Below are 17,494 nucleotides of genomic sequence, written 5' to 3'. Positions count from 1 at the left end.
ACTATGTGGGCCCATTATACTGTATGGAGCACTATGTGGACCCATTATAATGTATGGAGGACTGTGGGATCATTATACTGTGTAGAGGACTGTGAGACCTATTATACTGTATGGAGCACTAAGTGGGCCTATTATACTGTATGGGGCACTATGTGAGCCCCATTATACTGATTATACTGTATGAAGAACTATGTGAGACCATTATACTGTATGAAGCACGATGTGGGACCATTATACTGTATGGAGCACTATGTGTGACCCTTTATACAGTGTGAAACACTATGTGAGACCATTATACTGTATGGAGCACTATTTAGGGCCCTTTATACTGTAGGGAGCACTATGGGGCCATTATACAGTATGGATCACTTTTTGTGCCAATTATACTGTATGGAGCACTATGTGGGCCCCATTATTCTGTATGGGGCACTATGTGGGGCCCATTATACTGTATGGAGGACTATGAGAGACCATTATACTGTATGAAGCACCATGTGGGACCATTATACTGTATGGAGCACTATGTGGGGCCCTTTATACAGTATGGAGGACTATGTGAGACCATTATACTGTATAGAGCACTATGTGGGGCCCATTATACTGTATGGGCGCTATGTGAGACCATTATACTGTATGGAGCACTATGTGGGGCCCTTTATACTGTGTAGAGCACTATGTGAGGCCATTATACTGTATGGAACATTGTGGGACCAATTATAAAGTATGGAGCACTATGTGAGACCATTATCGTATATGGAGGACTATGTGAGACCATTATACTGTATGGAGCACTATATGAGGCCATTGTACTGTATGGAAAACTATGTAGTTCCATTATACTGTATGGAGTACTATGTGGTGCCCATTACACTGTATGGAGCACTATGGAGGCCATTATACGGTATAGATCACTTTTTGTGCCCATTATAGTGTATGGAGCACTATGTGAGGCCATTATACTGTATGGAGCACTATGTGTGGTTAATATACTGTATGGAGCACTGTGAGGCCATTATACTGTATGGAGCATTATGTGGGACCAATTATACGGTATGGAGCACTATGTGAGGTCATTATACTGTATGGGGCACTCTCTGTAGCCCATTACACTGTATGGAGTACTTTTGTGGCCTCTGCAGATATAATGGCTCCCACTCTTCTGAGAATGATTTCTACAAGATTTTGGAGATGTCTGTGGGAATTTTTATCTCTTCATCCAGAAGAGCATTTATGAGGTCAGACCCTGATATCTCAAGGAGGCCGGGATGACAGAGGTGTTAAATGGGGCTGAGGTCTGGAATCTGTGCAGCCAGTCACCAAACTCCATGTCTGTATGGACCTTCATGGAGAACACAAAGGGTCTTCCCCAAACTGTTCCCAGAAAGCCGTAAGCTGCAGTGTCTGTGATGAAGATTAAAATTTCCCTTTCCCTGGAACTAAGAGGTCGAGGCCGACCTCTGCTAACAAACCCATACAATTATCCGCCACAACCATCTGTACAGCGGGCTCAATACAGTCAAGGGGTAACGTTCTCCTGGCGCAGATAGAGAAGTGTGCTCCGTCACTGCACAGAACACGTCTCCTCCAGAATCCAGTGGTGACGGCTTTACACCACTCCTTCTGATGCTCGGCATTGTGCTTGGTGATGTACGGCTGCATGCACCTGCTTAGCCACGAAGCTTTCGGCGGGGGCGCAGTGTTTGTACGGATACCAGAGGAGGTCTGGACTCTACAGTTATGGAGTCAGCAGAGCGATGATGACTTTTCTGCTCTCTGCTCATCATCTGTAGCGTTATAGGGTCTCCATTTTGTGGCTGAGTTCCTTCCACTTCTCCATAATATCACTCACAGGTGATGGGAGAAGATCCAGAAGGAAGAAATGTGATGGATGGAGTTATTACCCCGATGGCTCCTATTACAGGACTGCGCTGGTATCAGTGAGCTCTGCACCACCGGCCGCTCTGTCACGTTAGTAAAGGCAGATTGCATGGCGGGGGGTGGGCAGATGTTATACACCAGGGGCAATGGGGCCAGATGTTATACACCGGGGGGAAATGGAGCCGGATAATAATAATAATAATTTTATTTATATAGCGCCAACATATTCCGCAGCGCTTTACAACTTATAGAGGGGACTTATACAGACAACAGACATTACAGCATAACAGAAATCACAGTTCAAAACAGATACCAGGAGGAATGAGGGCCCTGCTGCTCGCAAGCTTACAATCTATGAGGAAAAGGGGAGACCCGAGAGGTGGATGGTAACAATTGCTTTAGTTATTTGGACCAGCCATAGTGTAAGGCTCGGGTGTTCATGTAAAGCTGCATGAACCAGTTAACTGCCTAAGTATGTAGCAGTACAGACACAGAGGCTATTAACTGCGTAAAGTGTATGAGAACATGATGGAGGAACGTGATTATGTTGTTGTTTTTTATTAATAGGCCACACAGGGATAATTAGGTTAATGCGTTGAGGCGGTAGGCCAATCTGAACAAATGAGTTTTTAGTGCACGCTTAAAACTGTGGGGATTGGGGATTAATTGTATTAACCTAGGTAATGCATTCCAAAGAATCGGCGCCGCACGTGTAAAGTCTTGGAGACGGGAGTGGGAGGTTCTGATTATTGAGGATGCTAACCTGAGGTCATTAGCAGAGCGGAGGGCACGGGTAGGTTGGTAGACTGAGACCAGAGAGGAGATGTAGGGTGGTGCTGAGCCATGGAGTGCTTTGTGGATGAGGGTAGTAGTTTTGTACTGGATTCTGGATTGGATGGGTAGCCAGTGTAATGACTGGCACAAGGTAGAGGCATCGGTGTAACGGTTGGCGAGGAATATGATCCTGGCAGCAGCATTCAGGACAGATTGGAGCGGGGAGAGTCTGGTAAAAGGTAGGCCAATTAGTAGAGAGTTACAATAGTCCAGACGAGAGTGAATAAGTGAGACAGTAAGAGTTTTTGCAGAGTCGAAAGTAAGAAAAGGGCGAATTCTGGAAATGTTTTTGAGATGCAGATAAGAAGAGCGAGCCAGTGATCGGATGTGGGGGGTGAAAGAAAGCTCGGAATCAAGGATGACTCCAAGGCAGCGGGCATGTTGCTTTGGAGTAATGGTGGAACCGCACACAGAGATGGCAATGTCGGGCAAAGGTAGGTTTGTAGAGGGAGAGAACACGAGGAGTTCAGTTTTTGACAGGTTCAGTTTCAGATAGAGGGAGGACATGATGTTAGAGACAGCGGTAAGACAATCACTGGTGTTTTCTAAAAAGGTCGGCGTGATAACAGGAGAAGAGGTATATAATTGGGTGTCGTCAGCATAGAGATGGTACTGGAAACCAAATCTACTGATTGTTTGTCCAATAGGGGCAGTATACAAAGAGAAGAGGAGGGGGCCTAGGACTGATCCTTGAGGAACCCCAACAGTAAGGGGAAGGTGAGAGGAGGAGGAACCAGCAAAACAAACAGTGAAGGATCGGCCAGAGAGATAGGAGGAGAACCAAGAGAGAACGGTGTCCTTGAGGCCGATGGAGCGGAGCATAGTGAGGAGGAGCTGATGATCCACAGTGTCGAATGCTGCGGAGAGATCCAAGAGAATTAGCATGGAATAGTGACCATTAGATTTAGCTGTTAGTAGGTCATTAGAGACTTTAGTGAGGGCAGTTTCAGTAGAGTGTAAAGAGCGGAAACCAGATTGAAGAGGGTCGAGAAGAGAATTATCTGAGAGATAGCGGGTAAGACGGGAGTGGACCAGGCGTTCGAGGAGTTTAGAGATGAAGGGAAGATTAGAGACAGGTCTATAATTAGCGGCACAATTTTGATCGAGGGAGGGCTTTTTAAGTAGTGGATGTATGATGGCATGCTTAAATGAGGAGGGAAAAATACCGGAAGTGAGGGAAAGGTTGAATATTTTTGTTAGGTGAGAGGTGACAGCCGGGGAAAGGGACTGGAGGAGATGCGACGGAATGGGGTCGCTGGTGCAAGTGGTCGGGCGAGAAGATGCAAGGAGCCTGCTTACTTCTTCTTCTGTAACTGGTTCAAAGTCAGAGAGTGAACTAGATGCAGTGGGGGAGGGAGGACAGTGCTTGGTATGAAGAGATTGGGAAATGATTTCCTGTCGAATGTGGTCAATTTTTTCTTTGAAGTAATTGGCCAGATCGTCAGCGTGGAGATCTGTGGTTGGGGCCTGCTCTCTTGGGTTGAGTAGGGACCGGAAAGTGTCAAAGAGACGTTTAGGGTTATTGGACAGCGAGGTGATGAGGGTGTTGAAATAGGTTTGTTTGGAGAGGTGAAGGGCAGAGTTGTATGTTTTTAACATGAACTTATAATGGATGAAATCTTCGGGCAGATTAGATTTTCTCCACAGACGTTCGGCGCACCTGGAGCACCGCTGCAGGAAACGTGTTTGCAGCGTGTGCCACGGTTGTCGCCGTCTGTGCCGAGTTGTTCTATGTATAGGAGGTGCAGCTTCTTCCAGGGCACTTTGCAGGGTTTCATTGTAATGCTTCAGAGCAGAATCAGGACAAGAGATGGAGGAGATTGGGGCCAATGAAGACTGCAAGTTCTTCATAAGTTTCTGGGTGTTAATGGCCTGTATGTTTCTATAAGTGTGGAAAGTGGGGATGACCTGAGCGGGATGGCAGTTCTTGATAGAGAATGAAAGAAGGTTGTGGTCAGAGAGCGGGAGAGGGGAGTTTGTGAAATCATCCAGTGAGCAAAGCCGGGAGAAGACCAAATCAAGGGAGTTTCCATCATCATGTGTTGGAGAGTTAGTATGCTGCGAGAGGCCGAAAGAGGAGGTTAGAGATAAAAGGTGAGAAGCAGATGGGGAGAGGGGAGAAGCAATTGGGATATTGAAATCACCCATGATGAGGGTGGGGGTGTCATAAGAGAGAAAGTGTGGAAGCCAGGTGGCAAAATGATCCAGGAACTGGTGAGAGGGGCCGGGAGGACGATACACCACCGCCACTCGCATGGAGAAGGGGACGTAGAATCTGACAACATGGACCTCAAAGGAAGGGAATACAAGTGAGGGTACTTGGGGGATAACTTGGAAGGTACATTTGGGTGAAAGGAGCAGACCAGCGCCTCCACCTGCTCTGTTGTCTGATCTTGGGGTATGAGAAAAGTGTAGTCCACCAAATGAGAGAGCAGCAGCAGCGGTGGTGTCTGACTGCTGGATCCAGGTTTCAGTAAGAGCCAGGAGATTAAGAGAGTTAGAAAGGAAGAAGTCATGAATGAAGGAGAGTTTATTACACACAGAGCGAGAATTCCAAAGAGCACAATTGAAAGAGATAGAAGGCATGCATGGAATATTAATAAGGTTAGAGGGGTTTCTGGGTGTAGCAGTTGGGAGGTTTGACTGGCTATAACATGGGGGGCCGGGGTTCGGAGAGATGTCTCCAGCAACTAGGAGAAGGAGGATAGAAAGAGTGAGCAGATGGTTAAGTGATTTGTGAGAGCGTCTCTTGTGTTGGATGGTGGGACTGAATGGATCTGTACTGTTAAGCAATGTGAACAGAGCATGAGTGCTATACATAGGAGAGGCCAGGACAGAGGGGCCAATATGGATGGAATGTAAAGAGTTGATGCAAGGGCGGTGATTGTGTGTGAAAGCAGCAGCCATGATATAGATTATACAAATACATATGGTGAGTATTTGCTGTGTGCCAACTGAATAGGGAATAGATTTTGATTGTCTTACCTGTCTCCTGCCCTGTCTAACTGCCATGTTATAACTGCTGAATACTTAGAAAAAAAAGTACTTTGAAAAAAAAAATGTACACGAATAATAGTGCACGAATGCCCCCTGCATGAATGCTTCCCCAAGCTATATCTACATTTATAGGTGGCCAGCTCTTAGATCTCACTTTTTTTTTTTTTTTTTTTTTTTTTTTTTTTTTTTTTTTTTGGTCTTCCCCCCTCTCGTTACCAATCAATCTAACTCAGATGTTATACACCGGGGGGAAATGGAGCCGGATGTTATATACTGGGGGGAAGGGGCCAGATGGTGTACACTGGGGAGAAGGGGCCAGATGTTATACACTGAGAGTAATGGAGCCGGATGTTATACACTGGGGGGAAGGGGCCAGATGTTATACACTGAGAGTAATGGAGCCTGATGTTATACACTGGGAGTAATGGGGCCAGATGGTATACACTGGGGGAAGGGGCCAGATGTTATACACTGGGGAGAAGGTGCCAGATGTTATACACTGAGAGTAATGGGGCCAGATGGTATACCCTGGGGGTAATGGAGCCGGATGTTATACACTGGGGGGAAGGGGCCAGATGTTATACACTGAGAGTAATGGGGCCAGATGGTATACACTGGGAGTAATGGAGCCGGATGTTATACACTGGGGGGGAAGGGGCCAGATGTTATACACTGGGAGTAATGGAGCTGGATGTTATACACTGGGAGTAATGGAGCCAGATGTTATACACTGGGGGGAAATGGAGCCGGATGTTATACACTGAGAGTAATGGGGCCAGATGTTATACACTGGGAGTAATGGAGCCGGATGTTATACACTGGGGGGGAAGGGGCCAGATGTTATACACTGGGAGTAATGGGGCCGGATGTTATACACTGGGAGTAATGGAGCCAGATGTTATACACTGGGGGGAAATGGAGCCGGATGTTATACACTGAGAGTAATGGGGCCAGATGGTATACACTGGGAGTAATGGAGCCGGATGTTATACACTGGGGAGAAGGGGCCAGATGTTATACACTGAGAGTAATGGGGCCAGATGTTATACACTGAGAGTAATGGGGCCAGATGTTATACACTGGGAGTAATGGAGCCAGATGTTATACACTGAGAGTAATGGGGCCAGATGTTATACACTGGGGGAAGGGGCCAGATGGTATACACTAGGATTAATGGGGTCGGATGTTATACACTGGGAGTAATGGAGCCGGATGTTATACACTGTGAGTAATGGAGCCAGATGTTATACACTGAGAGTAATGGGGCCAGATGTTATACACTGGGAGTAATGGAGCCGGATGTTATACACTGAGAGTAATGGGGCCGGATGTTATACACTGGGAGTAATGGAGCCGGATGTTATACACTGAGAGTAATGGGGCCAGATGGTATACACTGGGAGTAATGGAGCCGGATGTTATACACTGAGAGTAATGGAGCCGGATGTTATACACTGAGAGTAATGGGGCCGGATGTTATACACTGGGAGTAATGGAGCCGGATGTTATACACTGAGAGTAATGGGGCCAGATGGTATACACTGGGAGTAATGGAGCCGGATGTTATACACTGAGAGTAATGGGGCCAGATGTTATACACTGGGAGTAATGGAGCCAGATGTTATACACTGAGAGTAATGGGGCCAGATGGTATACACTGGGAGTAATGGAGCCGGATGTTATACACTGAGAGTAATGGGGCCAGATGGTATACACTGGGAGTAATGGAGCCGGATGTTATACACTGAGAGTAATGGGGCCAGATGTTATACACTGGGAGTAATGGAGCCGGATGTTATACACTGAGAGTAATGGGGCCAGATGGTATACACTGGGAGTAATGGAGCCGGATGTTATACACTGAGAGTAATGGGGCCAGATGTTATACACTGGGAGTAATGGAGCCAGATGTTATACACTGAGAGTAATGGGGCCGGATGTTATACACTGGGAGTAATGGAGCCGGATGTTATACACTGAGAGTAATGGGGCCAGATGTTATACACTGGGAGTAATGGAGCCAGATGTTATACACTGAGAGTAATGGGGCCAGATGTTATACACTGGGAGTAATGGAGCCAGATGTTATACACTGAGAGTAATGGGGCCAGATGTTATACACTGGGGGAAGGGGCCAGATGGTATACACTAGGATTAATGGGGTCGGATGTTATACACTGGGAGTAATGGGGCCAGATGGTATACACTGGGGGGGGGGGATGGGTTGGTTATTATACGCTGGAGGGAAGGTGTCGGATGCTTTACACTGGGAACAGTGGGGCCAGATGTTATATACCGGGAGCATTGGGGCCGAATGAGAAACCTGAATTCAATGGTAAAACGAGCATCCCAGTCGTTGGAGGAGCTGTGAGAAGTTTAATAACTGCCTGCCATGGTAACTTTGTCCACCCAGAGGTCAGCATTAGTATAAATGCATCATACAACGTACCTGTAGGTGACCCGCGACCCTAGTGGTGCATCCTGCAGCAATTGTCAGTCCAGTAATGATAATTTTCCCTCACCTGGACTTTTACTAGTTTAGTCGTCCTGTAAAATCCTTTATATACAGTAGAAGTGGACATGTCTCCTAGGGCGCAGCATTATATACTATGGGGCAACAATTTGAATTCACCCTTTAAATATTTTTTCTGACATCTAATATGAAGTATAATGTACCCTCATTGGGCAACTTTCTTATAGTTTTCTGTGTATAACTTTGTCTGATTGTATACATGTCCTGAAGCTTTTGCTGAAATATTCTGTTTACTATTGCAGATGCAAAGATGGACTCCAAGGATTCGCCTTCTCAGCACTGAAGTAAGTACACCTCATGAATGTATGCTAATGTCACCGTTGATAATCTGTGGATTTGCTTGTCCCATCTGCTTCCACATATTATATACACTTGACTCTATTATACAATATAATATATAAAAAATATATTACAAGCTGATTGTTGGGGGTCCCGCCATGGGGATACCTACTGATCTTGAGAATGGGGTCCTGCCATGGCCTGTATCAACAGAACGTCAGTCAAGCATCCACATTACCGTTACTCATTGTCTATTTTTTGGATAGGTGACAGCTTGCTAACTTGGTAGGTGGCTCCATTCGTCAACTGCTCAAATATTTCCGGCTCCCTCTTAACAAGATTACTTTTTTACCATAATTTTATCGAAATGCCACTTAATCAATGGTTGAAAACCAAAGATGAACAAATAGATTCTAAAAGATTGAAATTTGTTTAGAATTTCCGAAAATTTTGGGATTCAGACACATTCAAATTTTGGCCAATTTGCTTGGTACAGTTTCAGCAAAATGTTCACCAGTTGCCATTTTGCTGGATTCTTTGGGGGCCTGGAAGGGGTTAAATCAAACAATATACTCTTATACTCCCTTATTTTTGGCCTTCACCATAGCTGTCCCACCCCTGTTGCTCTCCGACCCCTGTCCTCTAATTACCAACTCTTCCTTCTTCTTCTCCCTCATGCTGACTAGGCCAGTATTACAGGTGCATAGTTCACATCTTTGCCAGAATAGGTTTTTGGAGAGCCTAGGTGACTTTGAGTTGATTATCTTCCTGAATTAATCCAATCCAACTCAAATCAAATCTTCTTTACATGAATTGAGCGAATCTGGCTGAAATCAATGCAATTTCATAATCCAGCCACATCTCCTGCGGCATGGTAAGTGGGCCAGTTGGGTCAGACAGATCGATGGGTCAGGAATTATAGGGTTTAAGTGAAACTGCTTTTCAGAATCTTTTGAAACATCAAAGACATGTCTGAAATTTTGATCAGTGGAAGTCAGTGTGCTGAGATCCCCATCAATCGCTGAAATGTAGAGACAGATCCACCCAGCAGAGTGCTGTGGTCCTCCAAGGCTGAAGACAGACTAACTAGAAAGTCCTTCTCCCTCGAAGAAGAAAAGCGATCTGCTAAGTGTTTTTGTCCCCTTATTTTAGTGAACAGTGGGCATGTCAAAAGTTTTCTGAAAGTGCGGTTACCATAGAAGTCTTGGGAGTCTTGGATACGCCTTTCATGATTGGAAATTAAAGATTGGCCATTGCCGTTTGTCTGGAGTTGTGGTGGCATTTTCTTCTTCATTGACTTCAGTGGTGTTTTTACAATAATGAAAATTTAGGTTCAAGCTTAGCAAAGACGTTTTGCAAGAAACAGTATCACGTTAATGTCTGGAAGTTTCCAAGGAGTCCTAGGGTTTCTGGCACGGGAATGAGATTATTTCACTAAATCAAATCCTTAGTGGATAGTTTCCATGAAATATTTGTACTGATTTTTGGCCTAGTCCCGCACTTAAACTCAAAGAAGTTCTCTGTCGTAAAAAATGTTAATGTTTTTCTGTAGACTCTCAGTGAATCATTCTGCTTCGAGATCAATATGTCTAGTTTTGACTCTGCTGGTAAATCTTAGTCATAGATGAAAGTCTTCCAAAGGGTTGTCGGGACTGTGTATCCTACAGTTTTACAGAACATCTCAGGGCATTAATAGTTAGTTTTTTTACTAGATGGACTTGTGCTTTCAGATTCGCCCCATTGACATATTTCTGGGACCAGTCCATCATGACAGGACACATGAGTTCTGCTATAAGTATCGAAGACTAAAGACATGACCACTTTAACAATAGCTTCTCGGACCTCACCCACCATTCCCTTTGTGACAGCTGAGCTTCTCCCTCCCCAGTACCACCAATATTATCACCAGGAAGAACCACAGAGCTTCTAATAATGGAGGCATTTATGGTGTGATGGAAGAACTCTTTGTTCTACGTTATACTGAAAATCGTTCTTTGGCCGAATGTTTGGGATCGATGTCCTACTTCAGAATAAATTTGGGGGCAAGCACATGCTACCCTGATGGCATTATATGATGGATAAGTATCTGCCTGTTTTTCTCTTCATTAATCCTGACCAAATCCTGAACTCAATTTTCTGAAATTGCTGGACCCTCCACCACGCTTCACTGTTGCTGGAAGATTCTCATTATTGTGCCGCTCTCCAATCGTTTGGGGAACAAACTGCCTTATGTTACAGCCAAATATTTCACATTCTGACCCATCAGTCCAGAGCACATGCTGCCATTTTTCTGCACCCCAATTCCTATGTTTATGTTATGCGTGGTCCCTCCTCCTGACAAGGACGCCTACATACTCACCGCCCTGGCCCCTCGGCAGTGTCTCCGTTCCCTGCTGCGGCTTCTTGCTCCTCTGGGCCTGTGCACGTTGTTTTAGTCTCCCTGTGGCGCGCACCCCCGATTCTTAAATAGTCAGCGTGAGCACTTCGGAAATGCCCCCAGCCAACAGCTGGGAGGCATCAGGTATATAAGGCACGCTCCCCAGTAGGGAGGTGCCTGAGCAACTACCTTGATTCAGTTAGTGTTGTGCAACTAGTCAGTTGCCAGGTCCCCTGTGTTTTCTGAACTTGTACCTGTTTCTGTAACCTGTGTAGTCTAATCCTGAACCTGATGCCGCTCCGGCAGTACCTGAACCTGAAGCCAATGCTGTCTTCCTGGCTAATATTCCAGTATCTGAGTCTTGTCCTGCCAGTGTCTCTGAGCTTGTGTCTGTGACTGTGATCCTGACTCATGGGGTCAGTACCAGGGACTTCTCAGGAGTAGTACCTGGTGGCTACCTGCAGCACAAACCTAACTCCACCGTCAGAAGCTCTAGCAAAAACCAGGTAGCCACTTAGCCACCACACTCCTGGGTAAGCTCAGCCCATGGCACAGTGGGTCCGCAATCCATCTGTGTGACAGTTTATATGCAGTGTTGAGTTGCTTTTCCTCATTTCCATTTGAAAGGCATGGCTTTGACTGTAATTCTTTCATGAATACCACTTCTGGCCAGACTTCGCTGGGTCCTAGTGGTTGCTGCCATTTCTAAGCTGATGGTGATGCTGGACATATTTCCAAGGGAAGAAAGCTTGATGTTTCTTTTATCTGCTGCACAGTTTCTTTGGCCGATCACTACATCTATGGTCCTCAATGTTGCCCATTTTTTGGTATTTCTTCAGCTCATCTTGAAATCCCAGTCTGATTTTAAATCTTTGCTTTAGCGACACCTTGCTGATGCAGTATAACTACCTTGCCTCTTGTTGCTGCTCTCAGTATTACCATGGTGTATGACCTGTAACCTGCAAACATCTTCCACAACCTCACCTTTGTACTAGAGTTTGGCTGTTCCTCATCCATTTTTTATGCCTCCTTTTATTTTATTTGCCAAACAGTGTGAATGCACTCTAATAGTACTCCACAGGATTGGCCACAGAGCAACCAGCATCTGCAGTGTCTACAATAAAGCTACAGTGCCCACAAGATTGGCCACAGTGCCCCTGCCTAAGAGCGCCACAGAGCCTTTAGTACAACTGCAGTGCCCACAGTCGTTACATCACTTTCCTTTTCCATGCTTCTGCCACTTGTATGGCAAATCAAGCCACGTCGTCAGCCTGACGAATGCACTGAAATACCCCATACTATACTTTCTGTCCATGACTAGAAGAACATGGCAGTTTTCCACCAGGAACGTGCCCCACCTGTACTGTGTGTTACTGAATCTCAGCCCTAGTCACATCATTGAAGCTGAACTTTAATGTCTGATACAACTCATGGGTGGCACTGTTTTTGGAAGCCTTGCTTTTCTAATCTTCTACAAGCCCAGAACTACCGTATATAAATAAGCTTGGCTCCATGGAGGTGGATCAAAGAGCCATAACGACCAATCAAGGAAGAAGAAAACCACAAGACCCAGTTTTCTCCACACATGATAAATTTTCAATTTTTACACATCATGTTTGTGATTTCTAGGTTGTTTTTGATCACATATCTTTGTTGTCTTCATACCACCATTACATTAATATTTAACCCCCTTGGAACAATTTTGTATAAGTGTGTGTTTTTGTTAGCTAGCAGTTAGAGCCCAGCATTATATATTTACTGTCCAGCAGACGTGACCGCGCCGGGTGGGAGGCATGAGTCTGCCGAGACTGAAAGCCATCATGGCAACAGCGCGGATCGGACTAGAACCCAGATCCCATACTTTTAATCCTAGTAGTGCCGCGATTAGTTTCCAGTGCAGGTAGTTTTAAGTGGGAGAGCTCTGGGTCTATCAAAGGACAGACCTAATGAAATCTATGTGAAGGGAGATATATAGTTAGGTCCAGAAATATTTGGGCAGTGACTGAATCTTCGTGATTTCAGCTCTGCAGGCCACTATTTTTTGTTTAAAATGAAAAAACTGAGATGCAATTGAAGTAGAGACTTTCAGGTTGAACAAAAATATCCTGTGAAAAATATCCTCCTAATTTAAGGGGTTCAAAAGTAATTGGACAAATTAAATTTACATAAATAAAATGTTCATTTTTAATACTTTGTAAATGATCCTTTGCAGGCAATGATGGCCTGAAGTCTGGAGGCCATGGACGTCACCATCGCTGGTCTCCTCTTGTGTGATCCTTTGCCGTCTTTACTGCAGTTCACTTCAGTTGTTGCTTATTTGAGGGTCTTCCTGCCTTACGTTTTGTCTTCAGCCTGTGAAATGCTCTTGATGGGGCTGAGATCTGGTGATGACTCGGCCCTTGGAGAATATTCCACTTCTTTGCTTTCGCAGTGCGTTTTGGGTCATTGTCCATCTGTCCTGTGAAGCTCTGTCCAATCAACCTTGTTGCATCTGGTTGAATCTGAGCAGAAAGTATCACCCTGTACACTTCAGAATTCATCCGGCTGCTTCTGTCTTCAGTCACATCATCAATAAACACGAGTGACCTGGTGCCATTGGATGTCATGCGTGCCCGCGCTATCACACTCCCTCCACCATGTTTTTACAGAGTTGGATCATGAGCTGTTCCAAGCCTTCTCCATGCTTTCTTCTTCACCCTCATTCTGGTACAGGTTGATCTTAATTTTGCTTTTCCAGAACTTGTCAGCTTCTTTAGATGTTTTTGACAGTCTAATTTGGCCTATTTTTAAGGCTGATTAATGGTTTGCACCTTGTGGTGAACTCTCTGTATTTGCTCTCATGAACTCTTCTCTTTATGGTAGACTTAGATACCGAAACACCTATGTCCTAGAGTGTTCTTCACTTGGGTGGATGTTGTGAAGGGGTTTTTCTTCACCATGGAAAGGATTCTGCGATTATCCACCACTCTTATCTTCCGTGAATGTCCAAGACTTTTTGAGATTTGTTTTTTTGTAGACTATACAAAACTGTTGATTTGGCCACTCCTACCATTTGTGTTATCTCTCTGATGTATTTCTTTGTTTTTTCAGCCCAGTGATGGTCTGTTCCACTGAGAGCTCTTTTGACCGCATATTGTGGGTTCACAGCAACAGCTTCCAAATGCAAATGCCACACCTGGAATCAGCTCCAGACCTTTTACCTGCTTAATCGATGATGGATTAATGAGGGAATATCCCATGCAGCTCATTAAATAGCATTTGAGATAATTATTGAATCAATTTTGATCCCTTTAAAAAGAGGCAGCCACATATTAAAGAGTTGTAATTCCTAAACCCTTACTCCAATAAGTATGTGAATGCCCTCAAATTGAAGCTGAGAGGCTATAAGCCTCTATTGATCATATAACTGTATCCTGGATATATTTTGGTAAACAGATAAAATGCCAAAACTTGCGTCACTGTCCAAATATTCCAAATATTTATGGACCAAACTATATATATATATATATATATATATATATATATATATATATATATATACATAATCAAAAAAATCACAATAAAAAATGTGCACATTTCACACAAAAAGTGACAAAATTTCCTTGTTTTGTAAATAATTTTGTCAGGCACGGAAAATTATGAAACTTTGCAAATTAATTTGTTAGAGGATTTGTCCTCATTACTGTAAAAAAAAAATTGCCAGTGAGTGTCTTCCAATCGCCTGTTTTTCCATAGTCTTTTCCCTGCCTTCATTTATATTAATATCAGGACGTTCTTATGTGGAGTACAGATGATGGCAGTGATGGGTACAAATGATGGCAGTGATGGGTGCAGATGATGGCAGTGATGGGTACAGATGATGGCAGTGATGGGTGTAGATGATGGCAGTGATTGGTACAGATGATGGCAGTGATGGGTGCAGATGATGGCAGTGATGGGTGCAGATGATGGCAGTGATGGGTACAGATGATGGCAGTGATGGGTACGGATGATGGCAGTGATGGGTCAGCAGCACTTGTCTCGTCCTTTAAGTGTTCTGATAAGCACAATACTCAGAGGAGGAGACAGGTGCTGATCCATCAGTGCCATCATCTGTACTCCAAATGAGTACGGTCTGATTTTACTAATAATTTCACCACTTACATACAATTTTTGTACTGAAATGAAGATAAGTCCACTAATAAAGTAATTTGCAGAGTTTTATACACTTTTGTCCTGGACTAAAAAAATAAAATAATAATTATATATATATATATATATATATGTGTATTTAAATATTTTAATAAAAGATAAAGGTGCTCCTAGAACGCTGGAAGGTAAAAAAAATAAAAGTAAAACATCCTGCCTTCTCAATGCCTAAAAGAGTTCTTTAAGGAATTATTAAAATCTGCTAGGCCACATTGTAGGGGTGCAGGCATTTTATGGCAATATTTCTTTTCTTATCAGATTCATTGTGGGAAAAGAAGAGATTCCAGCTCATACATTGCTGCCTGAAACCTTGTATGCCAAAACCGGAAAGAAAACCAAGGAACAGGAGGAAACCTCTCGGAGGATTAATATATTCTCTCTGACAAGGAAACTTATGGACTCTATGTACGTACGAGCCCTGGTGGAAAAGGGGCGTCATTTTTTATTTTTTTTTTGTAAAATATGTTCTGTTACCTTGGCCATGAGTTGAGTCTTGGAGAAATGGAAAAACCACAGAGCGGCCAAAATTATATAGTAAATCATGTAAATGTATCAGACTCGGGAGTAATATGTCAGGAATCCACTTTCTTCCCGGGATGAGGGTGCGTGTTACTAAACACATTCAAAAGATTGAGAATTTCACCTTAAGAGGTTCAAGATGTTTCTGATTACGGTTAATCTTAGATTGTTACAAAAGTCTGCAGACTTACTGAGTAATGACTGCGAAATCAAGTAAGTATAAGGTACATGGTAACAAAGCCCAAAAAGGCAAAATGGAGGGAGGATGGAGCAGGAAAATAATGGGGTTGGTTCTACAAGCCAAGATGTCACCCAGGGAGAGTCACACTATAATGCAGCTTACATATAGAATTCCAGAGATGAGAACTATACTGATATTGGTTTGCAACATAAATTATACTCCAGAGCTGCACTCACTATTCTGCTGGTGCAGTCACTGTGTACGTACATTACATTACTGATCCTGTACTGATCCTGAGTTACATCCTGTATTATACTTCAGAGCTGCACTCACTATTCTGCTGGTGCAGTCACTGTGTGCATACATTACATTACTGATCCTGAGTTACACCCTGTATTATACTCCAGAGCTGCACTCACTATTCTGCTGGTGCAGTCACTGTGTACATACATTACATTACTGATCCTGAGTTACATCCTGTATTATACCCCAGAGCTGCACTCACTATTCTGCTGGTGCAGTCACTGTGTACATACATTACATTACTGATCCTGAGTTATATCCTGTATTATACCCCAGAGCTGCACTCACTATTCTGCTGGTGCAGTCACTGTGTATATACATTACATTACTGATCCTGAGTTACATCCTGTATTATACCTCAGAGCTGCACTCACTCTTCTGCTGGTGCAGTCACTGTGTACATACATTACATTACTGATCCTGAGTTACATCCTGTATTATACCTCAGAGCTGCACTCACTCTTCTGCTGGTGCAGTCACTATGTACATTGTTATGATCCGGTGACCTTGGAACCGCATGAGAGACTTTCTCAGGAGTAGGTGGTACCTGTACTGACCGCAACCCCTAAACTGACACCGCAACTAGAAGTAGCCGTGGGGTGTGCCTAACACGTCCTAGACACCTCGACACAGCCGGAGGACTAAATACCCTTATAGGTGGAAATGGGAATTCTATCTTGCCTCAGAGCAGAACCCCAAAGGATAGGCAGCCCCCCACAAATATTGACTGTGAGTATAAGAGGAAAGACACACGCAGGCAGAAAAACAGAATTTAGCAAAAGAGGCACTTCTAGCTAAATAGAAAAGGATAGGACAGAATTCTAAGCGGTCAGTATTAAAATCCTAAAAATATCCACAGCAGAAAATACAAATATTCTACATCTAACTAAAGACATAGCAAGTATATCTGCAACTCCTGAGAATCCAGCATGACTGAAAAATCCAAACAAAATCTAAGCTGGACAAAAACACTATGAATTGCACTGAATTGCAAAGCACACAGCATGTGTGCACAGAGACGAAAAACAGACACTTATCTTAGCTGAATTGACAGCAGAGAATGAGAACCAGAGAGAGATGCTATCCCTCCAAGAACAATGGACAACTGGCCAGGAGTAATGGATCCTGCACACCTAAATACCTAGTAGAGCTGCAATCAGCAGAAACACCTGCCAGGATTACAACCCCAAGACAACTGCACTACCACTAACAACCACCGGAGGGAGCCCAAGAGCAGAATTCACAACAGTACATACATTATATTACTGATCCTGAGTTACATCCTGTATTATACTCCAGAGCTGCACTCACTATTCTGCTGGTGCAGTCACTGTGTACATATATTACATTACTGATCCTGAGTTACATCCTGCACTATACTCCAGAGCTGCACTCACTATATGGA

General features: G+C 44.0%; 1 protein-coding gene across 1 annotated transcript in view; it reads left to right on the top strand.

The window, feature by feature from the left end:
• The window catches only part of TMEM135 (transmembrane protein 135), a 369,074-nt gene that overhangs the window by 339,485 nt on the left and 12,095 nt on the right, over positions 1-17,494 (top strand). The window contains exons 7-8 of the mRNA XM_077298574.1: positions 8,485-8,526; positions 15,345-15,491. Of these exons, the coding sequence (XP_077154689.1) occupies positions 8,485-8,526; positions 15,345-15,491 (189 nt within the window). The remainder of the gene's footprint in view (positions 1-8,484; positions 8,527-15,344; positions 15,492-17,494) is intronic.

This window comes from Ranitomeya variabilis, chromosome 3 (assembly GCF_051348905.1).
Source record: "Ranitomeya variabilis isolate aRanVar5 chromosome 3, aRanVar5.hap1, whole genome shotgun sequence".
In the NCBI taxonomy this organism is placed as follows: domain Eukaryota; kingdom Metazoa; phylum Chordata; class Amphibia; order Anura; family Dendrobatidae; genus Ranitomeya; species Ranitomeya variabilis.
Note: the sequence above shows the minus strand (reverse complement) of the source record. Positions and strands in the feature narration are given on the sequence as shown.